The 25263-nt window shown below is 50.7% G+C and overlaps 10 protein-coding genes and 2 non-coding genes across 12 annotated transcripts; 5 read left to right on the top strand and 7 right to left on the bottom strand.

Annotated features, from left to right (window-relative positions):
* Positions 1-57: 57 nt before the first annotated feature.
* On the top strand, positions 58-1698 carry CC1G_02014 (transcription factor iiia; the record flags this gene model as incomplete). The annotated part of the gene is made up of 5 exons (XM_001830326.1): positions 58-339; positions 387-578; positions 629-800; positions 852-1189; positions 1249-1698. 5 exons carry the CDS (start codon positions 58-60, stop codon positions 1696-1698), a joined length of 1434 nt encoding a protein of 477 aa, XP_001830378.1.
* Positions 1699-1820: 122 nt separating this feature from the next.
* CC1G_20058 lies at positions 1821-1915 on the top strand. Its single transcript has one exon. It is a non-coding gene; the product is annotated as a tRNA-Gln (tRNA).
* A 316-nt stretch (positions 1916-2231) lies between these two features.
* CC1G_20057 lies at positions 2232-2304 on the bottom strand. The gene has a single exon. It is a non-coding gene; the product is annotated as a tRNA-Thr (tRNA).
* A 20-nt stretch (positions 2305-2324) lies between these two features.
* On the bottom strand, positions 2325-3921 carry CC1G_02013 (glucosamine-6-phosphate isomerase; the record flags this gene model as incomplete). Its single annotated transcript, XM_001830325.2, has 10 exons — positions 2325-2582; positions 2647-2713; positions 2769-2788; positions 2849-3049; positions 3103-3109; positions 3166-3317; positions 3374-3477; positions 3529-3645; positions 3698-3761; positions 3813-3921. 10 exons carry the CDS (start codon positions 3919-3921, stop codon positions 2398-2400), a joined length of 1026 nt encoding a protein of 341 aa, XP_001830377.2. The 3' UTR covers positions 2325-2397.
* A 684-nt stretch (positions 3922-4605) lies between these two features.
* Positions 4606-5710, top strand: CC1G_14190 (impact family protein; the record flags this gene model as incomplete). The annotated part of the gene is made up of 4 exons (XM_002911611.1): positions 4606-4642; positions 4903-5068; positions 5275-5341; positions 5468-5710. The coding sequence occupies 4 exons, from the start codon at positions 4606-4608 to the stop codon at positions 5708-5710; spliced, it is 513 nt and encodes a 170-aa protein (XP_002911657.1).
* A 912-nt stretch (positions 5711-6622) lies between these two features.
* CC1G_02011 (triacylglycerol lipase) lies at positions 6623-8153 on the top strand (the record flags this gene model as incomplete). The annotated part of the gene is made up of 4 exons (XM_001830323.1): positions 6623-7128; positions 7182-7247; positions 7312-7545; positions 7601-8153. 4 exons carry the CDS (start codon positions 6623-6625, stop codon positions 8151-8153), a joined length of 1359 nt encoding a protein of 452 aa, XP_001830375.1.
* Positions 8154-8292: 139 nt separating this feature from the next.
* On the bottom strand, positions 8293-9854 carry CC1G_14189 (hypothetical protein; the record flags this gene model as incomplete). The annotated part of the gene is made up of 2 exons (XM_002911610.1): positions 9094-9854; positions 8293-9040 (listed from the first exon to the last, which is right to left on the bottom strand). The coding sequence occupies exons 1-2, from the start codon at positions 9537-9539 to the stop codon at positions 8293-8295; spliced, it is 1194 nt and encodes a 397-aa protein (XP_002911656.1). The 5' UTR covers positions 9540-9854.
* A 189-nt stretch (positions 9855-10043) lies between these two features.
* Positions 10044-12634, bottom strand: CC1G_14188 (NADPH oxidase regulator NoxR). Its single transcript, XM_002911609.1, has 9 exons — positions 12359-12634; positions 12179-12303; positions 12025-12126; positions 11765-11969; positions 11635-11709; positions 11403-11580; positions 11055-11339; positions 10638-11002; positions 10044-10580 (listed from the first exon to the last, which is right to left on the bottom strand). Exons 1-9 carry the CDS (start codon positions 12446-12448, stop codon positions 10332-10334), a joined length of 1674 nt encoding a protein of 557 aa, XP_002911655.1. The 5' UTR covers positions 12449-12634; the 3' UTR covers positions 10044-10331.
* Positions 12635-13099: 465 nt separating this feature from the next.
* Positions 13100-18138, bottom strand: CC1G_02009 (calcium transporting ATPase; the record flags this gene model as incomplete). Its single annotated transcript, XM_001830321.2, has 20 exons — positions 13100-13392; positions 13450-13539; positions 13601-13784; positions 13840-14008; positions 14062-14295; positions 14348-14391; positions 14443-14557; positions 14623-14768; positions 14834-14920; positions 14980-15094; positions 15145-15228; positions 15279-15527; positions 15592-15813; positions 15868-16433; positions 16481-16498; positions 16556-16731; positions 16778-17062; positions 17111-17319; positions 17372-17523; positions 17574-18138. The coding sequence occupies 20 exons, from the start codon at positions 18136-18138 to the stop codon at positions 13236-13238; spliced, it is 3867 nt and encodes a 1288-aa protein (XP_001830373.2). The 3' UTR covers positions 13100-13235.
* Positions 18139-18339: 201 nt separating this feature from the next.
* On the bottom strand, positions 18340-19393 carry CC1G_02008 (hypothetical protein). Its single transcript, XM_001830320.2, has 4 exons — positions 19223-19393; positions 19083-19167; positions 18766-19028; positions 18340-18710 (listed from the first exon to the last, which is right to left on the bottom strand). The coding sequence occupies exons 1-4, from the start codon at positions 19356-19358 to the stop codon at positions 18475-18477; spliced, it is 720 nt and encodes a 239-aa protein (XP_001830372.1). The 5' UTR covers positions 19359-19393; the 3' UTR covers positions 18340-18474.
* A 928-nt stretch (positions 19394-20321) lies between these two features.
* CC1G_02007 (CMGC/MAPK/ERK protein kinase) lies at positions 20322-22216 on the top strand (the record flags this gene model as incomplete). The annotated part of the gene is made up of 10 exons (XM_001830319.2): positions 20322-20571; positions 20635-20669; positions 20725-20755; positions 20811-20879; positions 20935-20967; positions 21025-21315; positions 21368-21447; positions 21500-21581; positions 21635-21838; positions 21893-22216. Exons 1-10 carry the CDS (start codon positions 20404-20406, stop codon positions 22214-22216), a joined length of 1317 nt encoding a protein of 438 aa, XP_001830371.2. The 5' UTR covers positions 20322-20403.
* A 333-nt stretch (positions 22217-22549) lies between these two features.
* CC1G_02006 (anthranilate synthase) lies at positions 22550-25136 on the bottom strand (the record flags this gene model as incomplete). The annotated part of the gene is made up of 2 exons (XM_001830318.1): positions 22550-24695; positions 24805-25136. 2 exons carry the CDS (start codon positions 25134-25136, stop codon positions 22550-22552), a joined length of 2478 nt encoding a protein of 825 aa, XP_001830370.1.
* Between the last annotated feature and the right edge of the window lie 127 nt (positions 25137-25263).

Genomic DNA, 25263 nt, shown 5'->3' with positions numbered 1-25263 from the left:
CACAGCCACCGCCGGCCGAAACGGCACAGATTTCGTTGTTTCTGCACCACCACCACGATGGCGACCCAAGTAACGACGCTGACCGTGCTTGGGAAGCGCAAGAGCCCAGGATCTCATGTCGGAACCCTGAGACTGGTCGGGAGTGCATCAGAAGTATCGTGCTCTGAGCACTCCGACTTTGAACCAGAGATCGTCAAGAACACCGCCAAACCGGTCCTGATCAACGGCAAGCTCACGACTGGCACCAAAAAGCGCTATCAGTGTACCTACGCTGGGTGCAGCAAGGCTTATACAAAGCCTTCTAGACTGGCGAAACACGAGAGGACGCACACAGGAGAGGTGCGTTCCCTGCCCCTTCACGAAAATCCACCCTGATGTCCCTCCAGAGACCCTTCGTCTGCGACACTTGCCAAAAATCCTACTTTAGAGAATCCCATCTGCAGGCACACACTAGAACACATCAACCCGAGGCATCTCGACCCCTCGCATGTGATGTCAAAGGCTGCGGTAAACGGTTCTGGACTACTCAGCACCTCAAAGTCCACCAGGACTGGCACAATGGTGCTAAGCCATTCCTTGTAGGTGATATCTCTTTGCGTCCTTTACCCTATCTCAACTATTTTCTCAGTGTACAAAAGAGGATTGTTGCGAGGCATTTTCAAAACACCACCAACTGCGGGCTCATATCGCGGAATTCCACTCCCCGCCCGGGACCAAACCCTATATCTGCGACCACGAAGGATGCACCAAGTCATTTAGCACCAATCAACATCTAAGAGCTCATAAAAAGACCCACGATCGTGCGTTGCACTCCACTTTTGTAGTTTCTGTGCATTGACCCTCGCACGCAGCTCACAGATATACATGTGTTCACGCCGATTGTCTCGCCAAATCGGAAGAAACACCGAACTTTTTTCCAAACTGGACTGCTCTACAAAATCACATCCGCACTGCCCATCCACCCACATGTCACCATGATTCTTGTAGTGGCCGAACGTTCGCCTCCCAAAAAGGCTTGAGAGCTCATCTCAAGCTGCACGAAGAGCGGGAATTGGAAGCGCAGATTCGTGGACATGTTGATTCTGACGCAGAAGAGGATCTTGGACCTCCCAAGAAGCGGAGGCGTGGTGGTGAAATAGGGCGAGACTGGAAGTGTGATTTCGACGGGTGCACCAAAGACTTCAAATCTGTAGGTTATCCTGCCCACTAATGTCCCCGCCAACTAACAACCATCTTCCTGTGAAACAGAAAAAAGCGATGACGATCCACAAAAACGTCACGCACCTCGGGAAACGCGATTTCGTATGTCCAGACTGCGACAAAGCCTTTGGGTACAAACACCTTCTCCAGCGCCACACCGCAAAATCCCATTCTCAAAATAGTTCGGACGAGGAGGGAGATTCAGAAAGTACAACCTCAGACGATGAGAAGCCAAATCATATCGAACTTATTACCGGCAAAACCTACTCGACCCAAGCCCAGCTCAAAGTCTCCCAAGGCAAAGCAGCGACTTGTCCTTTCCCTGATCTCGAAGGCCTTGTGCAATACCGGATACCCAACACTGGCGACATCAAACCGTGTGCGCACATTTTCTCAAGGCTGTACGATCTCAGGCGGCACTTGGCCGCCACCCATGGTGTCAGGGTTGAAAAGGAGGTTCTTCGGGAATGGATGGAGAGGCGGAAGTCTGCGTCGTAACATGTGTGTATCTGGGACACTGTGCAAGTCAAGTGCAGGTAGATATTTGCAGCATTTTATTTTTTCCGTGAACTCCGTACAAGCCGGGCGATGAAGTGGAGACCAGCATGCGATATATTCAAGGCGCTATAGTGTAGTGGTTATCACTCGGGATTTTGAAGAGGCGCGTCTGCCTTTAAATCTTCCCGAAACCCAGGTTCGAACCCTGGTAGCGCCTGAATATCAGCTTCGATTTTTTTATTGTTTTAGCTGGCTCGACTAAGCACCACCACTGACTTCACGAACCAGCATCACTCGCCCTTTGGCGATCTCATGGAACTGGCCAAGAACTCCCCTTGCCTAACTTGTTGTGCAAATATTTCTGGTGCCTCAAAAAGACGAGAGTCTATATCACAGCCTTCTCTTGAAGTGTTCTCGCATGCTATAAGAAGGGCTAGTGGCAAACCCGGACAATCACCCTATGCAAGGGGCCTAGGGCAAGACTAACTGGAAAAAGCTAGGCCAAAGAACTCGTCGCAAAAAAGAATTGATACTTCCTTCTAGCCGACTCGAACGACTGACCTCGTCATTACTAGTGACGCGCTCTACCAACTGAGCTAAGAAGGATTTATTTGTCTGCACCGACATGATCGAATCCTCCTCCATGTGATTTCAGTACCGAGTTTGCGATGTACATTCCACTGGGGTCCAGACTAGCAACTAATTCACGGCGACTGCAGTCAGCTGTGCAGCCTGTGCCCCTCCATCCAATTCGATCCCGTTAACCGTGCCATTGGCAACCAATCCGTTCACATTCCTCTTCCTCAACTCCATTTGGGACCTCTCCACCTCTTCTTGAACGCGTTCGATGGATTTGAAGTACCTGACGGTCTTGACGTGTAATTCTGGAAATCGGGCACACCGGCAATAAGAATAAGTTGTGATCTGTCAGACTGAAACTGTGCGCACCAAGTGTGGCATCCTCATCGACGACCATCAGAGCCCAGGGGTGATTCTGAAGCGCGGACAGAGTCCACTTGTGAAGGGTGTCAATCTTCTTTCCACTTTCAAAATGAGCGGTCACCACTCACAAGATGATTCACACCGTCCTCTGCATTTGGATCATCAATCAGGCCCAAGTCTTCGCATTCGAAAAAAGGTGGGTACCCACCGATAGCTTTGGCGATTGCAAGGGCTTTGCGTTGTCCAGTCCCAATCACGACCACCTCCCGACTTTCAAGTACGGTTTTAACACCGACTGTCAAGGCCATGTGTGGGACAGCGGCGATGTCGTCGTTGAAGAAACGAGCATTGGCGAGGATGGTACCGTATGCGAGGGTTTTGATACGTGTTCGAGACGACAGGGAAGAACCTGACCACGATAAATCAGTATATGCCAGACCAGTCACGCCACGGGAAACTAACCGGGTTCCTACAACCACGAGGAGTAAGCTCTCTGCCAGCATGCGTAAAGCCAATGGAGCTCACATTGAAGGCGATGTGTCCGTCTTCACCGACTCCAGCGAAAAAGAGGTCGACGCCTCCGTAATCTTTGATACGCTGTTCGTATCGGTTGCATTCCGCGATGAGGTCCTCGGCGTTCCCATTTAGCATGTTGACGTTGTGCGGAGGGATGTCAACTGTTAGAAGTTTAGAATGATGAGTAGTTTGGGGACGGGTAAAACCGATAGCCTACTTTGACTGAACAATTCTCTAAACATGAAACTGTGGTACGACTCGGGATGATCTCGAGGGAGGCCTACGTATTCATCCATGTTGAATGTGACCACATTTTGGAAGCTGCACTGGTCGATGAGGAACAGCTGGACGAATAAACTCTAACGGACTGACGAAAGCTTCCCCTCCTTCACGAGACGAATGAGCGACCTGTAAGTCAGCACAGGTGAAGAGCCCGTTGGAAGTCCCAAGACAAAGGGTCGCTCAGGAGTCGGGCCAAAGTCATTGATCCTGAATGGTGATATAAGACCTTGACGAAGACTGGGATTGGCTCTATCCTCACCGTTTGCAGATGTAGTTGGCAATATAATCCCCGACTGCGCTGGGGTTTTCACGTATTATCAGACCTGTTGACGAGATGAGTGGTCATAGAGAGCTGCTTCACGTTGCCCACGCACGCATGTTCGAATAGGATGGGTTGTGGAGGTCGTATCGAAGAGTGTAGCAGGCCCAATGGCTATCTTTAACCACGGCTGGTACTGGACAATCCTTGCATATATAAGTCATAGTCCTCCAGAAGCCAACCGCTTCAACGTGTGACCCATTCCATTCCAATAGGAATCAGCCGAAAGGCAGAGTAACCCAAGCTCCTTATCGATAGACGGAAAACGAGAAGTAAGCCATTTACCCAGCGCACAGTCAGCAGGTACAACTCACCGCAAGGTTGTGTCCGCAAACCATCTTCGCTAGTTGCTTGCCATCCAGTGATTGAACCAGTCTAATCTCACGATGGTTCTCAATGCACAGAGATCTCCATTCCCAGAACCCTCCATGGCGGTGACCTGTTCGCATTCGACCATGGCACATATGGTAACCGGTCTCTCAATAGATTTGTTGGCGAGCTGAAGCCTTGAGCTCGACAATTTTGGGAAAACACGCGCAACAAAATTGGGAGAGAAGCTATCTGGAAGACGCAGGGGAAGCTCTCGGCAAACGGCAGCTAGAGGTATTTTGAGAGATTAGATTATTCCGTTCAAAGGCACACAGATCTAGAACAAACACTTGCCTTACTCCTTCTCTTCCCAGCGCCTCAAAGCTGCCGCGCATATGCAAACTTATCTTTGTCCACGCTGGCAATCTTGCCACCGTACCGCTATTGGTGCGCTCAGCCGATCATGGTTCCTCCGAGAACCCCCACCCTATATTAGTGAACGGCCACTTTTCAAGCTCCACCAGAGACCTTGCCGCGAGATGTCCACGCGAAGCGACAGCCATAAAGCTCCAAATGGTACGCCCACCCAATTCGAACAAGAAGATAGATATACTTGGTATATCCTTTCCTCTTGTGCCCACTTTTGAAAGAGACAACTGGTAGAGCTGAGCCTCCTCAAAACAGACAACGCCGATACGTGGCCATTTGAAATCTACGCTTCTGAGCGAGTATCCGACAAACGATCTGTGTTCCTGGCACATGCGTCCAAGCTCCCATCCGCAGAGCAATTTCCAGCATTCCTAGATTACTTGACGAGTCGTCCGGCACTTAAAAAGGCGACGCATTGCATGTACGCGTATCGGACGACGGACCCATCGAGTTCGCAGCTGGTGGTAGGACAGAACGATGGCGGAGAGAGTGGAAGCGGCGACCGGTTATCTCGTCTGCTCGAGCTGTCGAGGGCAGACAACGTGGTGGTCGTGGTCTCACGGTGGTATGGAGGTGTGAAACTTGGGTCAGATAGGTGGAGGAGGATATCAGACGTCGCGAAGCAAGCTTTGGAAAGGGGCGGATTCGTAGCCAAGGGCGATGGCGACTCGACCAAACGCCCTGGTAAAAGGAAAAAGTAGAACACGTCCTTTATTATTGTGGCGATAACTATGAACGGTTCTTTAATATACGCGATAAATTACTGAAAAACGCCTTAGCGCGTTGGCTCTCCCTGTCACGGTCTCTGATACAGTCTTTGATTTTACGCTTCCCCTTGGCTTGCCGGTAAGTGCGATTGGTATCAATATCCAGAGGTAGAAAGCTTATGTTGTATTGTTCGAGGATCGGAGGAAGGATCCGGTTGTGAATATAGACTGAATGGAGAAGGTCGACCTCAGGGCACAAGTATAGATTAACACGGATCTTACCTTGCGCGTTGTGAAAGAAGGTCCACGGGTCTACATTGATAAGTCTGGGAGACCAGAATTCACGAACTCGGGGAATGTGTATCGGCAAGTCGCGGTTGGTGCATTGCGTGTTAAGAGACCAGTGTCCTTGCCAGATGATCATTTTGGTCCTGATTTCTGCGTCCTGGCCGATTGCTTCCAATGTGTCGAGCAAGGATGGGAGAAACTTGGACAAGGTTGTCTCTAATGCGACTTGAAAGGTCGAATATTCCAAAGAGTGTGGACCCAAAGAAGGTATGATAAAAGACGCCATGGCCCTCGGAGACAACAAGTCGGAATAGGATCGCGCGGGTGACGGGATGGGGCCCCTGTTCAAGATCACGATATGAGCTTTTCGTGCCCTCCTGAGCCAGTAATAGCTATGAACGCGGACTCCTGTGGCAGGGTCGACGTTGGGGCGAATATAGACAGGGTCATGTTTGTCGTTGACGGCCGACAAGGCCGATGAGAGGGAATACTGAACGAGTGCAGAGTTGGTTTCCCGGAGTTCCTTGTTGCTGGGTAGTTTGAGTTTTCGACCGTCATATGAGCCGGCAGCCGAAGCGTTGGCCTTGAAGTTACAGATGTGATGAAACGCACAATATTGTGCGCCTGGACAATACAGCGCATGGTCCTGATATTGCTCCATGGATCTGAGCCAGAGATCATGAAGGTGGTATGTCGTTTCGGGTCCTACAAGTAAGATCCGTTTTCCCGCGAGGTAGATACAAAGAGACTTTGCGTCTTCTCCTTGCCCTGCGAATTCCCCTTTGGCGTAGGTGTGCTTTGGAGGGGCTTTGCCAAGTAGACCGTGAAGAGCGTTGTCGATGGCCAGATCAAAATGAGCACGAAGGGCTTGTGCTTCTGAGAGATGGCGTTCAGACACGTTCCAAACGTCGTAGTACAACAGTCCGACGACCCAGAGAGCAGACACAACCAGAGCTTTCTTGGTAGCGCGCAGGAGTATCATCGTCAACGACAACGAGCGCTCGCTGAAATCACAAGCTTGATGGCTGACGCACACAGCCACTGATGGGCGCCCCTGTGTGTAGCCTCCACTCGCTCGGAACGGAAGCATCGTTACGACTTTGAACCCAACTTCCACCATCTCACCCAACTTATGGCTAGGATACCGCTAATCGGTCGTATAGGCCTCAGAGACTATGTTGCTCTAATAGGTGGCTTCACCGCTCTCGCTATCGAATCTCTCCTCCACATCATCATCCTCTTCCTCCCCAAACCCGTGATAAATTGGTTCTACAAACGTTCGAGGGAGATATTCCACAAGCTTAGCGGATCGACTGGGACGAAGACACCAGAAAAGGCTTCGGCTACTGCAGTATTGAATGCACGAGATTTCGAAGAGCTCTGTGCGATCCACGGCTACACCCACGAGGAGCATGTCGTATTGACCAAGGACGGATACTTGCTGGGATTGCATCGGCTGCCTTGCAAACGCGGGGAGCCCAATGACCACCCTGGGACAAGTACAGGCAAACCTGTGGTCTACCTCCATCATGGGTTGTTGATGAATAGCGAAGTATGGGTCTGCCTCACGGAACCGGAAAGGTGTTTGGCTTTTGCATTGGTGGAGCAAGGGTATGATGTCTGGCTGGGTAATAATCGGTGCGTTAGACGTCGCTCGAGTTAGCGAGTTTCTTTACTGAACAATTAAATAGAGGAAACAAGTACTCCAAGAAGTCTATACACCATGGTCCCAACAGCGCTAAATTCTGGGACTTCAGGTACGCGACTTGTCACGTCATTTCCAATCGCACACCCCACTCATGGTCACTGCGTTAAAAATAGCATCGACGATTTTGCATGGCACGATATTCCGGATTCCATAAACCACATTCTCGAAGTCACCAAAGTCCCAAAATTGAGCTACGTCGGGTTCAGTCAGGGTACAGCGCAGGCATTCGCTGCGCTCAGTATCCACCCACAGCTCAACGAGAGGGTCAACGTCTTCATCGCCCTGGCGCCTGCCATGAGCCCAGCAGGTCTCTCCGCTTCACTCGTAGACAGCCTCATGAAATCATCGTACGTTCCTATAGTTTCCTTCACATGCGAATCCGACTAATCCGTTGTCATCCAGTCCGACGCTCCTCTTTCTGATCTTTGGCAGGAAATCTATCCTGTCTTCGGCGACGATGTGGCAGTCCATCCTGTACCCGCCCATCTTCACGCAATTCATCGACTGGTCTCTCGTTTGGCTCTTCAACTGGCATGGGCACAACATCTCACCACACCAAAAGATCGCAGCCTACGCCCACCTGTACTCGTTTGCCTCTGTCAAATCCGTGGTGCACTGGTTCCAGATCATGAGGAACGCTGCGTTCCAGATGTATGATGACGATGTACTCTCTCCTGTCGTGAAAACGAGTGTTAGCTCGTACAGACCGGCACGGTTCCCAACGCGAAACATTGCAACGCCAATTGTCCTACTCTGGGGCGATTCCGACAGCTTGGTCGACATTGATACTATGCTTGCCCAGTTGCCAAGGCATACGATCGAGAAGAGGCTGAGAACATATGAACATTTGGATATCTTGTGGGGAAAAGATATTGACAAGGATGTTATTCCAGAGGTCTTTTCTGCGTTGAATCGTTTCAGAACAGAGCTCGAAGCCAAGCCTGCACTTGGGTAGATGAAAAGGGTCGATGGTAGACGGCGGAAGGTACAGAGATTGGATATCGGTCTGGTATTCTACACAAGGTAATCTAATCACTAGAGCACCATAATCAGCCATCTACACAATGAATGGACATGGATCACCGTAATGCATACTATGTCTTTTTCTCTTTTTTGCTTTTCTTCTTTTTCTTCGACTCTTTCTCTCTCTCTTTCCCTGCGTCTTCAGCGTCCCCGCCCTTTGCTTCCGAGGTAGCAGCTTCTGCCTTGGCAGCTTTCCGCTTTTCCTTTTCAGCCTTCTTCCTCGCCTTCTCCTCTTTCTTCAGCCTCTTGCGCTCTTTTCTCTGTTCCTCCGTCTCTTTCTCATCCTCCTCTCCCGTTTCTTTCTTCTCCTCAGTCGCAGGCGATGTCGATTCCGATGTGGACGATGAGAAAGTGCTGGAAAGGAATGTCGAAGACATCAACGATGAAAACTTGGAAAGTCCCATCCGAAGGGTATCACTCTGTACACTGGTCGATTCCTGGCTCTCCCACTGCACCCTCGCAAAACCTAGTCCACCTCTAGGTTTCTCCTCCGCCTCGTCCATCTCCTCATCCTTGGTCGCACTGGGTTGAGGAGTGGAAGCACTCGACCCGGACGACTGGGCTTTCGCATTGGCCTTGGCAAGTAACCGTTCCTTGAAGTAATCAGCCACACTCTTTGTAGATGTGGTGATTTTTTCGAGTTCGGGAACGTCCTCGGAGATGACGGTGAGTTTTCCTTGGTCCGGAGGTGCGGGTGAGATGGAGCCTGAAGCTGCGGCAGAGGTGGTAGAGGATTCTGGAGCAATGCCCAGAATTTCCGAGATGTGAGTGGAAGATTTCATGGAGATGGATTTAGCTGCAATGGCGCGTGCTCGGTGACTGTAAAAGAACATTTAGGAATTGGAATACCACTGAGACAAAGCAACACTTACGCTCGATGTCGCGGTACAAACGCCTTTTTGGGCTGTTCAGAGGGTGTAGAGTCTGAGGACTGAGGTGTAGGACTTGCTTCCTCAGTTTTCATCTTTTTCTGGGAACCAGATTCTTCGTCGCCGTCGACTTCAGACCGTTTCCTCTTTCCCTCCTTGTCCTTGTCCTTCTTTTTCTCCTTGTCCTTCTTTTCTTTCTTCTCCTTCTTCCTCTCCTTCTTTTCATCGACATCCATTTCGTCCTCCTTCTCTTTCTCCTCTTTCTTCACCTCAACCTGAACTTCCTTCGTCGAGCTCACAAACCCACTAACCTCTGTCTTGACCTCAACCTCTGCACCACCCTCCCCACCAGCCGCATTCAACCTCTTCAACAAATTCTCGAAATCCCTATTCTGCTTCCACGCAATCCCATTGGGATCTTTTTGATGAGCAGCTCCGATACCCAGCATATCTAGCTTTTGGGCTACTTTGAGGTGAGAGGTCCGGCCTTCGCCTTCTGCTCCAAGCCCTTTGGATGCATCCCACCCGAATCTGGAGAGGTAATTGGATCCGAATCGCGCAGCATCTGCAGTATCGTTTCGCAAAGTAAAGGCACGTTGGAATTGTGGACAAGGTGCGTAGAGTATATGAGGACAGGAAAAGATAAAATTGTTTGGCGGGGCGTACCATCAGCCCAAGACAAGTTCCTGGGATCGTTGCCGATTCTTTGTTTGACTTTCCTTCCACTCAAACCCATGTTGGAGTCGAGGCAGAGCTACAGGGACAGGGCTTGGAGCGACAGCAGCCTCTAGAACAGGGTCGTGGTTTTACTGCAACACAGACCCGCGGACGTTTTGATCAAAACCCCTCGGAGGCAATTTGTACAGTTACTTGATTCGCCTTCCTCGAATGGACAGCCCTCAACACTACGAGCTTTTCTCCCAGTTTTCGCTTATATTGTACACCGTACTATGCAAAGAGTTTTACACACGAATTGAGTTCCCGAAAACTATGAACATGAACACCATCCGGAAAGCGGGTAGCAGCAAATTATGATGGAAAATCACCAGTGAGAGGAAATGAGCGTGGTGGAACGACGAATCTAAGGGAAAACCAAAACACAAGCGACGAAAGGATAGTGGGGATAGTAAGATACATACATAGAGACTAGAGCTAGAAGAAGCAAAAGGGTATGATATAAACCATGAACATGTTAACAGAGCCATGAACGAAAGTAGTGGAGGTAAATGCAACATAAACCATTAGATGTCAGTGCACCAAATCTCGAGTTTGCCTTCAGCTCTTCCTTTGGCATTCTCACGAGCTGTTTCAATGGCGAGCTCATAGTCAGATTCGTCTCGCAGGGTAACCTTGCCACCGTCCTCGTCCTTGAACTTGAGTCCGAGTCCACTGAACGATTTGTTGAATTTGGCGGTGATCTTGACAATGAACTCGTTGAATGTGAGATCGGGTGCCAAAGTCATTCCTCGAGTTTCGTCTTGATAGTGCAACTGGAATAAATGTCGTCAAGAGGCGTTCGTATTGACCAGAAATTGAGGAGTACTGACTTTGACGCGAATCAAATTCATCTCAAATGGTCCATCGTCATAGTCTCCGCTCCCATACCCTTCTTCCTCTTCTTCATAAGTGCTTCCAATCCTATTCTGTTGCCTTGAGGTCGCTCGTCGCGTCGGTTTCCTCCTCATCGAGCCGCCGCCATAGGAACTAGGAGCATATTGACTATTGGGGGCACTTCGCGAGGTGGATCGAGCAACGCCAGCAGGATATGCGGGGGTTTGGCGGGCCCATGTAGCAACACGGTCCGCTGTCGGTGGGGCAGAAAGCTGGGGTACAGGTGGCTGGTCTTCGTAGGAATCAAGGTAGTCGTCATAGAATTCCGTGATTCGTTCTGGGGCAGGAACATCAGGGAGGTCTGCTTTCGTCATGTCAGCATGAATTCGATCGGGGAATGAGGGATGCCTTACTCTTAGGAGGAACCCGTAGAGGGTTAACGGCGCCTCCAGAACTGGGGCTAGCAGCCCTCCTCACGCTCATACCGCGAGAGGGTCCACCCATGCCGGCACTTGGCGACGGTCGCCCAGGTGTGATCTGAGTGTTACTTCTACCGAGAGCACCAGCGGAAGAAACGGGAGGGAGACGGGACGATGGGGAGAGACTTTGTGGGGATGTTAATGCACGGGCATTGCTAGGAACGTTGATGGTCGTCTTGGATCGTTCGAGGCCTGCAGACCTGATGGATTCCGCGGGCCCTAAAGATAATCGGAAATTCATCAGCGACTATGAGACAAGTAAAGTGATATTCGCATACGCACTGGAAGCAGGGTAAGATGATGCCGGAACTGTTGCGCTCCGGGACACTGCGGCACCAGCAGGGGTATCGATATCAGGCCTATCAATATAGATGCCTGCAGGGGATATTCCCATCTTCAAACGTGCGGAGCCTACAAAGGTTGTGATCTTGTCGTCAGGGTCGCTCGATGCAACCAATTTCTGGCAGTCGAGTCAGCAAAATCTTGAGCATTACGAACGATATAGTGGACATACCGCTTTGCCCATATAATCCTTCTGGACAGCATTCTTGAGTTTCTTCTCTGATGGTCGGTATAGAACGCCGACAGGCTTCAAGGGGGGATGAGCAAAACTTGGTTACACTAGTGATCCGAGCGCAACTCACAATGCTGAACACAGTATAGCCTCTCCCCTGATCCCTAATCGCCTCATCAATAACGTTGTGGTCTTCGGTCGCCTTTTCCCGCCGTGCAGCCTCAAAGTTTTGAAGCCCCATCTCGATTTGTCCCATGAAGATGAGTGACAGGCCCATGTTGAACAAGACTTCTGCCGAGTACAACTTGAATTGTAGACCCAATTGCTCATAGTTACTGTTGAGACCGTCGTCAATGGACACGTTCCTACGGTAGGCAATGGTCAACGCACATCGTCTGGTTCTGCCTGAGGTGGAGGAGAGCCTCTTCAAAGTCCTTGAGGGCGAGTTCGTAACGTTGCAGAAGGAAGTTTGAGACACCGCATTGGAAGTAACTTGGGAGGAGTTAATGGTGTGTACGATGAAGGGAAGGGTGCTGTCACATACGCCACGGCCAAATACTGATCCATACCCGTTGCCTCGATAAAGTGCTTGACGGCCTCTTCATGTTCACCCAGGGTAGCGTAAATGAGTCCTATGTTCGTATGGATTTTGGAGTTGTCCGCAATTTCCTGTTTGTTGGATATTAATAGCCGGCGCGAGGTGGACAGGGAAGGGCAGACGCACAGAGAACAACTGCAAGGCCTTGTCAAAGTCCTGATCATCGTAAGCCTTGAGAGCAGCAGCCCATGTTTCGAGTTCGGCCTTAAGAGACATGTCGTTCTAGGTGATGGTTTAGCTTGAAGCTCTTGAAACCCGCTGGGCGTTCCGGACGCTGTTCTGAAAATCGAATGTAAAAAACGGTGGCCGAAATGAATGGAAAAAGCGAAAGAAAGGGAAAGAGAGACTCTGTCTCTATAGAAGAAAATAGAATGAAAAGAAAGAAGAGAAGAAGGAAGGGACAGAGACCTGGAGGCTGAGAAAGTTGGATTGACTGACGGCCCTTTGTAGTTTCGCGACCTGATTTTGACCTGATTGTTGTTAGGAGAGTTGCTCGGTTGACTCCGACAACTTCATCAAGGCAATTCCGCTAATGTTTCCTCAAACGACTTGGCAAGCACAAACAATAATACAACATACAAAATCATCCAGATCACCTCCCCTAAAATTCTGGAGCTCCCCAGACCGATCCCGCCTGAAACCCTCTTCCAGAGCCTCACCGCAATACCTAACTCGTAGTACAAATCAAGATAGCAACAGACAGCACTCAAGTAACTCTAGCAGCGATCATTCTTCTCATCATACACCAACGTCATACCATGGCAGCACCCCACGTCCCGCGCACGAGGCATATCTATCCCGTTTAGTCTCCACCGGCCTTGTCATCCATCCTCGATCGACAGGCCAAGAATCTTCGACAATTAAAGAAATATCCAAAGCTCTATTGTCCCAATACTGTACCTGAACTCGAGATAATTAAGATATGTGCATGCCATTAGAAATACACTGTCCGGCTACGCTAGCGCTGAACAGAGGTGAGGGAATAATTGTAAAAAAAGTCACTCTAGTAACCCGATGGCCGTGCATCTGCTTTCGATGTGTCGTAGGCTCGAATGATTTTGGCCTGATCTTGTCGTGCATTTTCTGTCTGACTGAACGCGAATCCACGGTTCTTCCGCATTCGTTGTGTTGCACGAACTTTCTTGATCGCTTTCTGGAACCTGGATCAAATAGTCAGTTCCTGGCTACCCAAACACGAGGCAACACGAAAGACGCACTGTTCTTGTCGTGGTCGGTAATCAGGGATGTTGTACTTCTGCAGCTCCTGAGCGATATGGTATGATGATGGCATGTATGTTCTTCGATAGCTGAAAGGTTAATCGTTGATTAGCCCATTATCAAATGGGAGAGGAAGCTTCGAAGACGTACTATTTCCACGCAAAGTCCCTGACGAGGCAAACCAGCGGGACCAGCAGGATCATCAAGTAGAAGACACCGTCGCCCCATAACCGCGGAACGAGCCCAATGTACTCAGTCGAGAACCCAATGGCGGGCGCAACGATGGCATAGACGGGGAGGAACGCCATCGTGAAGATGAAGGATCCCGGAATGGCTAGGACAAGCGCGGTTCAATTTTGGGAAACATTCTCCTTGCACGAAGGACTCACCGGCCACCGTGTACTTCGTCCAAATATCCGATATCAGTGCGGCTTTACCCAGAACCGTAAGAAGGACAGCCAAATACAAGGCCGTGCCCCAGAACCAATGCCCGCTATCCAATCCATTTGCAAGCTTCAAGTCACCCCAGAAGAGAATGACAGAGAACCCGAATAGAATCTAATAATGGACATGAGCATAAAGAACGAGTCTTGCAAGGTTGTCCCGCTTACCAGACTGTGATACAAGGCATTGGCAATCCACATCCAGAATGCAGTCTTGGTGAAGAATTCGTTCTTCTGGCCGAGAATGTACAATTGCGGATACCGGTCTAGGATTCGAGCCGACACGAATTGATCGAACATGCCGATGACGAATGGCGGTAGGACTGTGAAGACGACGTTGTAAAGTGAAAGCGTCCATGACTCGTAGGCGATTTGTCCGGAGAAATTGTTGAAGAAGGAATACTGAAACGGAAGCGGTTCAGCCGCCGTACGAAACAGGGGTCTGAAGACTTACCCAAAACTGGGTCATGTACAACACAATGTTCTTGTAGAACGAGACTACATCGTTCTGTCAGCACATGATTCCCTCCAGTCATACGAGGGACCTACAGAGAATCAATTTGGACAACCGCCTATAGCTCCAGGCCCCGTGAACAAGAAGCAACTTCTTGAGGAACCGGAACTGAGAAATGGCCACATCAGCTGAACGAGCAGCTTGCAAACCCTAGAACGGTAACGAACAGCTCAACACCACGCCAATAGACAGGATGTTCAATACGATCACCATACCTCGACACCCGAAATGCCAACGCCGACATGAGCAGCTTGGATCATACTGACATCATTTGCGCCATCTCCAATCGCCAAAAGGATTGATTTTTGATTCTTCTTCACGAGCTTAACGACCAAGGCCTTTTGAAGAGGAGATACTCGACCTAGTGTCATGTTTGCAATGTGATCAGTTAAACAACTCGCATCAATCAGGGAAAGATAAACTTACAGCAGATGACAGCTTTACACAGGATTGCGAGTTCCAAGAACGTCTTTGAGAGTTCTTTCTCTAGCGCAAAGCCCAAGCTCTTGCCGTCTGCCGCAATCAATGTCAGTTACACCCTGACACCCAGCTCCGAGTACAGTAATTCGTACCGATAACGAGAGCCAGGTCTTCCAATTCACCCGAACTACGCTGATTCTTGATGGCTGACAACCGTTTCGTGAGGAATTCTGCCGTTTCCTGCGCAGTCTCTTCGTTGACAGTGACCTATACAGCACGGTTATTCGAGCCCGTCGGGGGGTGTGCGTAATGCTTACAATATTCATAGACTCGGAAATCAGTCGGCACGACATTCCAATGTTGATCGCAGTTTCTTGTCTGTCTCCAGTAAGAACCCAAACCTGTCGAATTCCATTGGCATTTTCAATCTCCAAAGGCAGAATAATCTCACCTTGATGCCTGCCATTTGCAACGTGTGAATAGTATCGGGGACACCATCTTGCAACTTGTCCTCGATGGCGGTGGCTCCAAGGAGGAAAAGATCCTTCTCGATGAGTTCAGCAGCAGAATCCAGAGCCTCTCCTCGACCATTAATGGTAGCAGCAGCCTGATCGTAGATCGCGGCCCACTGGCGATATTCTTGCTCTGGGATGTCACGATAGGCGATACAGAGTGTTCGAAGTCCCTCCGTTGCATAGTCCTGTAGAATACCTGGTGATTAGAAACGACATAGGTCACTTTCCTCATCGTGGGCGAGAACGAACCTCGAGGTGGCCCAGAGTCTTCTCCGTAAATGGCTGGTGCTTCGACAGCCGTTCCAAAATAACGGTATCAGCGCCCTTGGTGTAAAGCTTGATCTTGCCATCCGGTGTCCTAATAACCGTCGACATCCGCTTCCGGGACGAATTGAACTCGCAGACGTTCAAGATCTCGAATTCTTGTGTCTGGCCGAGGATGTCCACGAAGACGGATTTAGGTTTGCGCGTCTATCAAAATGTCAATCGATGCCAGAAAGGAAAGGCCTGGCCAAAACGACGTACATGGAACTTGAATCCAAGGAGCTCTGCTCCGGCCACCAAAGCAGCCTCATCGGGGCTACTCGCCTGATACACCATCTTCTCGCCCTTCATCTCAGGAATAACAGTATGGCAAACCGCAAGTAGGGTCAAGAACTCCCGAATAACTTCCTTTTCAGCACCAGAGTCCGGAGAAGATGATGTCGAAGGGACATCGACGAAGGGATTCGCATCTTCTTCAAGAATCAGTCGCATCTGGGCAAAGGTCCGCCAGCCGCCCTTGCCATCGACATCTTCTCGCTTCGATTCGTCCACGGTACTGGCATAGGCAGTTCCGGCAATACTACAGCACTGGAACTCCATTTCGTTACAAGTGAGAGTTCCAGTCTTATCGCTGAATACGTATTCGATCTGACCAAGCTCCTCGACGAGAGATGAAGTTCTGCAGAGTGCCGGCGTGTCCGTCTTGGCGTAGTACATGTCCAAATCCCAGTTGATGAACTGCGCTTGTTGGAACTTGACCACTTCCATGGTGACGATGAGCGAGATGGGAATCAAGTTGTTGTACAAGATGATAAACGTGAGAATGTCTGCAGAGTCGTCAGTACGAATCGTGGCAGTAGTGAGTTTGTGTGACCTTCAATGAAGCCCTTGGCTGTGAAGAAAGGGTGATGAGCAACGGGGCACAGAGCCTACAAAACAAAATGCGCACCTCTTCCAGACAGTGTGGTCGTTTCTGATAGGTACCACTGTGAACTCGCAAAGAACCATGACCGAATGCTGCTGCCGATGGTGGAACCAACAGAAAGCGCCAACAATAGGATAAACAAGAAAACAATCTGAATGTTGACTTGACGCTCGACCGCTGTCCTCTTGATTGGGGCAGCACTAAAGCCTTGTCAGACAATCTTCTACTGCGATCAATGAGACTCACGTTGCGTTCCGCATCAACTTAGTTTCGTGACCCGTAAAGATAGTTAAACCATAAACCCAGGGGGTATTTCGTATCTGAGCACCTCGTAGCAGAATTTGGTCAGGCCCCAGTGGTACTTGCTTAGGAACTCCGCGATCGGTGATCAATTCGAGTGTGCCTTCATACGTGTAAAGAGAGTTGTTTGGCTGTTCTGAACGCAATGAGCCATGAAGGGTGTTGACCAGCGCGGGAGACGTGAAGGAAGAAGTATGTGGCGAGGCTTGTTTGATCTTCAAGTTCGTTTCACTGAATTCAAGCGTTAGATGCGAAGAGGAACTGGGCGATAGGACATACCCGTCAAGGTTTGACGTTTCGATGTAGCATAGACCCTCTGGTTCGCTCGTACTAATGACCACCACATCAGCCGGAATAAAGTCATCGCTTTCCATCCGAATCACGTCGCCAACTTGGATATCCTTCCATTTCTTCTCCGCAAAGGTTCCTTCTGGCGTTAACACTTTGGCTTTCCTTGAATTAAGCTCGCTATCGGATTGATGTCGTTTCTGGAGCCAGGTATAAGCACCGCTATACGCAGCAGAAGCACATCAAACGTACCAGATCCTCTTGAACCTCCTTGAAAGCAGATGCAAGAAGCACAACAGCAAGCGGTGCAATGGTAGTGTATCGATTCGTGGGGGAAACTCCAGGGATTTGTTGGATGCAAGCGGTGAATAAGAAGAACAAGTTGGCGTATTTCGAGAATTGCTCTGGAATTGGATTAGCTTCATAAATGCGAATGATTTGTTGGGCAACAGACCGAAGAGGAACTTGGGCAAGAAGGTGACAAGATTATATTTGCTTGTCGATACAAAGTTGGAGCAGTATTCGCTGTTGGCCGCACTGTTGTTGAGGGCAATAATCCTCTCTCCGGTCAGGACCTTCTCCTTCTCCCAGGGCCATTTCCACTTGCGTGACTTGATGGATTGTAATGGTGAGCGCTTCGGTGGAGGTTTCTGAGGGCCCGGAAAGTGGTCAGATCCAGCGAACGGTCGGCTGTTATTGGCCGGCAAGTCGTCGTCGTCGAAAGTCCACCCTTGAGGAACTCCGTCACCCAGAGTAACTTTTGAATGCCCTGCTGGTGCTGCGGCCGACTTTGCTAGAGGCATCCCACTCCCCTGTGACTCCATTGCTGTGTTATTGGCCCCAAAAGCAGAGTCAGGAACGTTGTCGTCGTCATCGTCAAAGAATGGATCCATAAGTTGGGGAGACTGGTCGTTATACGCTGCTGTCGATTGGGAAGGCGGGTATCCGTTATTGGCGGGTTGGTATTGTCTGGCTGCGGGATTCGCCTGCGAGACGAGCCGCAGAAAGTCGTCGGTCATGGTTGGAAAAGAGTCCCAACGGCCTGCGCTGCAGCGTCGGTGGTTAGATGTTCATGCGTAGCGTTCAGAAATATATCCGACCCCGGTAACGACCAAGGCACAGGTCACAGCGGCTGCCAAGCAAAAACAAACTTGCAACTCCGCTCACAGCCGTTACAAAGCCGTCTCCATGAAACGCGGGCTTCACTCGGGCGCTCGTTTGCGTTCAACATGATAGAAGACAGTAATTTGATGCTAGATAAAACAAAAATGTACACTACAGTGTCCGATAACAAGTCCAAGTATGCATGGTATAAGTTGCGAAGAAAGCGAGAATTCACTGCAAACTACAGCCATTTAGACAGTCGTTTTGACGGGGACAGGATCGTAGGCAGTGTTTGTCGCTGGCTTGTTGGAGCCAAACGAGTTGCTACCATCAGTGTAAGGGTAGGTCATCTGTGGTTGAGTCAAGGGGAGGCCTTCGTCACCCTTTTGCTGGACAGGAACGTAAGCAGGGTTCGACCGCAGGTAGTTCTTGCTTTCTTTCTGTTCCTTGAGGCGCTTGATGTAGTGGTGGGTGACATAGATCACGTCTAGAGACGCATGGTCAGATTTGAATCCATCGATATGTGGCAATCGATAACTTACATGCAGTGATAAGCGTGGACACCACGAGGGGGGCGATAACCCATGCAGGGTGCACTTTCTGCAGGTTCTCCAAACCTTCACAGAAGTCGAAGTCCTCGTCAGGGAAGATATCATCGCAGTCATCGTCGTCGGCACGGCGTCTTGCCCTGAAGAAGGTAACAGTGAACCAGATACCGCTGCCGATCTGGAAGAGCCACTCGATCCAGAGGACGGCGTAGTAGGTTTTCACCAATCCATTCTTCCTGAAGAGAGCGCCCAAGAAGCTTTCGGTGATGTCAATATGAGGTTCAGCCCGCTGAAAACAGAGAGGAAGTTACCCAAGAAGACCGGTGAGTGAAACGAAACTGTACACGGCCGCGATTACAATGACCGCGATTCTTGCGTATTCGGCCAAGGCATGCCCTGTAAATTAACGATTGGACTCTGAGCTTGCTGATATTGGAGGAAAGGTCCTTACATTGGTCAACTGTATCCGGAGAGAAAAGAACGAACCACAGAAATGCGGCTGAAGCTCCATTAACCAGGAACTGGAAGAGCGTGAAGATGAATACGCCCAATCGCAAAGGCAAGCAGCAACAGAATTTGGCGGCCATGTCTCCCTTGAACGAACGATGGAAAGGAACAGGAACCTGGGAGGAGGGTGAAGAAAACGAGGCATCCGTTGCCCTCCTTATATAACCTATCGGAATCAGGGATGGCAATCTCCAAGACACTGCCCTGGAGAGATCGGCTGTGCCCCCACAGGCCGTGAATCCCAATTCGCGATCGATTACGGCTAATGGTCAGCGGGTCGTTCTCTTCAAACGTCACCACGTTGGTCCCACACCCCACAGCCGGTGGAGAAAAGATATATACCTGCAGGGTATGTGCAACGCTACCTTTGCCATATTCATTGGATCCAACATCAGCGCCCATCCAAGCCAAGGCGCGCCGGTAAATCCGAACGTAGCCAATACGGCTCTTAGCTCAGACCATGGTACAGAAGCGGGTATGGCGGTTCTCTGTTATTCTTGGCTAGGCGTCTCGCGGCCGACAAATTGGGTTGCGGGTGGCGGCCATGGGCAATGCGCAGCGAGCGCACAGCTTTGCACCCAACCTGTCGGTTGAGCGGCCTCAAATGCCCGCAAACCTTCATTCGAGAGAATCCTTCATGGAGACCCGGGGGCAATGACCATTTTCCTCTTCCTGGATTGGAGGATGGCCTGTATCGGTGTCCAACTTCATCGGTTGGGGTGTGGTGTAAACGTGGTGGTGCCAAGAAAGTGGCGGTCGAAAATGATCCTTGAATGGGCACGATGTCGAGGTCCAGCGGATGAGAACGGCTTTGAAGGAGCGGTAGACTAGCACTGTCGACCAAAACGCGAACAGGGGCGCCAAACTGACAAGGTGACGACGCATTTGAGAATTTGCAAATTGCAGAAGCATTGAAGCAAAAAGCGTCCGTTGATGCAGGATCCCGGATCCGTGAAGCTCAAAGCGGTGCACCGTGTTTGCCCCTATTTGACACGCGCTGACAAAACCGATGGCAGTGCCTAATCGGGACTTAAGCCCGCCCAATTAAGAGCCCAACCACCTCCAGCAAACTATCTAGCCATCGGCGCGTTTATCTCCAGGAAATCGCCTGAAATCAAGAGAGAAATGCAAAGAAGATCCTTTACCGCTCTCAACTCTGTCTTCTGTGTCGATGCTCAATACGAATTCGTAAAGGAATTGGGCCAGGGTGCTTATGGCTGCGTCGTAGCGGCCAGACATCGTCAGACGGGTGAAGGTTGCGCTATCAAGAAGATCACCAATATCAACACCAAGGTATCTCAAGCTTGCTGCGTGTAGGATTAAGATAGACATTAAACCCACTTTGCTTGGAAATAGCGCATCCTCACCAAACGATGCTTGCGAGAGATCAGGTCAGTGTCGCCTGTAATTGTGGATACGAACAGCTTTGTGATGAAGGCGAGATAGACTGCTGCACCACTTCCGAGGTCACAAGAACGTGAGCCTTTGGTCCTTTGGCTTTGACCGAGTCCCATCGCTGATGAAAAGACCAGATCACCTGCCTCTACGACATGGACATCGTATTCCAGCCCAATGGCAACTTCGACGAGGTCTACCTCTACGTGCGTTCACTTGACCGCCTGTTCAAATCCACAGTGTACTGAACGGTCCCTCCAGGAAGAGCTGATGGAGGCTGATCTCCACGCTATTGTAGGTCAAACAGTCTTCGGTTCCCGTACTCCCCGCCGTTCAACTGTTTTTGGTTAGATTCGTTCAGGCCAGCCCTTGACGGACGCCCATTTCCAATCTTTCATTTACCAAACCCTTTGTGGCCTGAAATATATCCATTCCGCCAATGTCCTTCACCGCGATCTCAAGCCAGGCAACCTTCTCGTGAACGCCGACTGCGAACTCAAGATCTGTGATTTTGGTCTCGCTAGAGGATATACCCCGGGAAGCGGCACGTCGCGTGCAGCAGGAAACCAAGGATTTATGACAGAATACGTGGCCACTAGGTGGTATCGCGCGCCAGAAATCATGTTGAGCTTCGCCAACTATGTAAGCAGCCTTTTCCTTCCGAAGATTGGTGGGACATTCATCAAGATTGTAGTCAACTGCTATTGATGTTTGGTCTGTCGGTTGTATCTTGGCCGAGCTACTCGGTGGACGGCCCATCTTCAAGGGTAGAGAGTAAGCAAGTTCCTATGACACTCACTCCGATCTGCCTTTGACACAAAGTCAGCTATGTCGACCAGCTGAATCAAATCCTCCACTACCTTGGCACCCCTTCTGAAGACACCCTCCGCCGAGTCGGATCTCCCAGAGTGAGTTACCCTCAATGATCTCGTCTCGATTCCTCTAATACGTTCGCATAAAGGCCCAAGATTACATTCGTTCCTTGCCAATCCGACCAAGGATCTCGTTCTCTACGCTCTTCCCCCAGGCCAATCCACTCGCCATTGATCTGCTTTCACGCATGCTCTGCTTTGACCCTGCTCGACGTATCAGCTGCGAGGAAGCTCTCAATCACCCTTATCTCGCCGTATGGCACGATCCTGCTGATGAACCCAATTGCGACTCTGTACGTATCCCACCTTTTACTCCGTCGAGCTACGCGACTCATCACGCCCTTCAGATCTTCGACTTCAGTTTCGAAGAAGAGGATAGTATCGAGGGAATGAAACGACTGATTGTTGAGGAGGTCAACAACTTCCGCGCGGAAGTTCGGGCGCAAGCGCGTGGTTCTGCACAAAATCATCGCAGTACCAAGGACTCGGACAACCTAGGTATTCCGTCTCGAGACGAGATTATCAGCTCCCCCGTCAAGGAATTCGGTCCTCACCCTGGCCATACGTCCAATTACACCACCAACGCTCCCCGTGCTCCGAGCCCTATTATGGATGACCCCAGTGCAGAGCTCGAACGCGAGCTTGCTAGCACTCATATCTCCAAGAAATGATCGATCTTATCGATCCTTTCATTGCTTTGCGAACCGAATCAATCTGCAAAGGATATACGTGAACATTGCTGTATAACTCTAAACAACACCTCTCCCCTCCCGCAAGATTGTTGCTGATGATTATAATGGATTGGATATGGGATATGGATGACATTTGCTACGAATACCGAGGCCGGATACCCTTGGTTACTACTGTGTACAATAGAGATGATGCTTCTCCCAAATTCTCGGCCGTGAAAAATCCCATATTATAGGTATACTACTATCACACACAGACAAAGCACTTTCAATATTTTAATCTACGCGAGTAAGTGCTAATGATTCCACGCGCCTTTAGGCAGCGATGCCATCGGTAGCATCCTCCTCATCAGAGTTGGTTAAACCCTTGGCGGCGTCGATGAAAGCCTGTACCTTGGAGAGGTCCTTCCCGCCCTGAGTGGCATTCTCAACACCTCCACTGACATCCACAGCCCAGGGTTGAACCTTCGAGATGGCAGCAGCGACGTTGCTGGCAGTCAACCCGCCAGCCAGGATGATAGGCAAGGGATAGTTGACGGATGCTTGTTTGGAAGTCTTCACCTGTCCGTTCTCTTCTTCGTCGCCAGCTTCCTTCCCAGCGCCAGCATAGGCAGCGGTTCCCCCGACGTTGATCTCGCCAGCCGCGACGACCCGCTTGGCAAGGTCCAAGTCAACGACCTTTCCACTCCCACCACTCATGCCAGATCCATCATCGCGGACGCTGTCCAGGAGGACGAATTGGTGAGCACCTGGGCGAGTGATACCCTCGAGACCCTTGCCATCAGCGGTGACATGGAAGACGCGGATGACGGGCACCGGTATCTGCTGAGCCCATTCGATAGGTTCCGAACCGTGCAGCTGAACCATATCGAGTTGGATCTCAGCAACAGTCTTCAAGATCTGCGAAAGGGGGGCATCCTGGAAGACACCGACGAGTCGAGGGCGGGAGTTAGGGCTGGATTCGGAGAGTCGGTTGGCGTGAGAGGTTAACCAGGGGGTGTTGGGAGTGTCGGGGGTCTCTTCGGACACAGCAGGAGGAGCGTCGAATCGAAGTTCGCGGATGGCTTTGGAGATCTCCTTCGCGGTGTCCCAGTCAACCCGCCTCTTCGACTTTTCAACGAACATCAACCCGATCATGTCTGCACCGGCAGTGGCGATCGCGACAGCCTCGTCCTTGGAACGAACGCCGCAGATCTTGACCAAAGGGAGACGGGAGCGCCATTTTGGTGGTTGAACCGGAGCTTCGGGAAGGGAGAAGAGGTCGCGAATGAAGGCGGAAGGGTCTTCAGCCCTCATAAGACTCTCACCAATGAGAACGGCGCCAACACCTTCAGATGCATAGCGGTTGACATCTTCGGGACCAGAGATGCCACTGAGTGCACAGAGGGTGACATCGTGGCCCTTGGTCATGTCCGCCAATCTGCTTGTGGTGTTCATGTCGACTTGGAAATCGTGGAGGTTGCGGTTGTTGACGCCGATGACCTTTGAGCCAAGGGAAAGGGCGATCTCCATTTCCTTTGCATTGTTGACCTCGACGAGGGGCTCCATACCCAACTCGAGTGAGTAGGCATAAAGGTCTCTGAGGAGCCCTTCAGGAAGCATGCTGACGATTAGCAATACAGTATCGGCACCCCAGATGCGAGCTTCGAGGATCTGGTATCGACTGAGGATGAAGTCCTTGCGCAGGATAGCTGGCCTATTGGGCAGGTGGGCAACACTGTTACGTGCGTGCAACATGTCCTGCAACGATCCCAGGAACCACTTGGGCTCTGTCAATACGGAGATGACGGCAGCTCCTGACAATGCATAAGTCAGAGCCTGGGTTGCTGGAGAGGTTGCCACGGATATAGGGCCCTTGGAAGGGGAGGCACGTTTGATTTCGGCAAAGAGGGAGGGTCGACCAGTTTCCGACTTGATACGCTCGGTGAATGAGATAAGAGGAGGGGCGACGTTGAGAGCGTAAAGGGTCTCGAGATCGGCCAATGTGGTGCCAGGTGTCCGCTGCGCAAGGGCAACGTCGTTGAGACGTTGAGCATAGATCTTGTCGAGGATGGAAGGGACCTTCTTTGCCGCAGCGGGGTTGGAAGAGATTTCTCTTGGGAGGTTTTCGATGGGGAACGGAGGGAGGGACTGGTCAAGAACCTGTGCTTCGGGGTTGACCTCCCAAGTACCGCCCCGAAGTGAAAGAAAGTTGCGGATGAGTTCATCGCCGCCCTCACTCAGGATGCTTTCGGGGTGGTACTGGACAGCTTCGATGGCATATTTCCGGTGTCGGACGCCCATGATGACCCCCGACTCTTCGGTAACGGAAGTAACGGCGAGCTCGGCAGGAAGGGTAGATAACGCCGCACTGAGAGAGTGATATCGAATAGATTTGATTCCTTGAGGGATGCCCTTGAAGCAGCCCCGATTGTCGTGTCTGACCTTGCTGACTTTGCCGTGCATGATTTCTCCGGCGTAACTGAAATTTCGGAGTTAGCCCCGAATCGTACAGAAGCAAGTCATTTATTGAGGCAAGACGGCCCTGCGTGAAGGCGAGGTAGGGGAGGGACTTAAAATTAGAAACTCACGCAATTGTACCGCCATAGACATCCACAACACACTCCAAACCCATGCACACTCCAAAGATGGGGACCTTGCCCTCGAAGTATTTGATCGCGGCCCTCGAGATACCAGAGTCGGTCTGAGGATGGCCAGGGCCCGGCGAGATGATCAAGTGCTTTATCTTGAGCAAAGGCAGCTGGGATTCGTCGATAGCATCGTTGCGGATGACGGTGACATTCGCCCCGGCGAGGCACAGTTGTTGGTAAAGATTCCAGGTGAAAGAGTCGAAGTTGTCTATCATCAAGACATCGAGCTGGCCCTGAAGATGAGGGGGAAGGGTCGACTGGGTTGCGGACATATCGAATGCGTATGTGGGACGAGGCGAAGTTGGGAACGGATTTCTGGACGAGACCGGGGATTATAAGGAATTTCGGATTTGCAAGATCGTCCGTCCAATCAGGATTCTTCGATCGTCACTGTCAGGC

This window comes from Coprinopsis cinerea, assembly GCF_000182895.1.
Source record: "Coprinopsis cinerea okayama7#130 chromosome 3 map unlocalized cont3.3, whole genome shotgun sequence".
In the NCBI taxonomy this organism is placed as follows: Eukaryota; Fungi; Basidiomycota; class Agaricomycetes; order Agaricales; family Psathyrellaceae; genus Coprinopsis; species Coprinopsis cinerea.
This window is presented reverse-complemented; position numbering and strand designations above follow the sequence as displayed.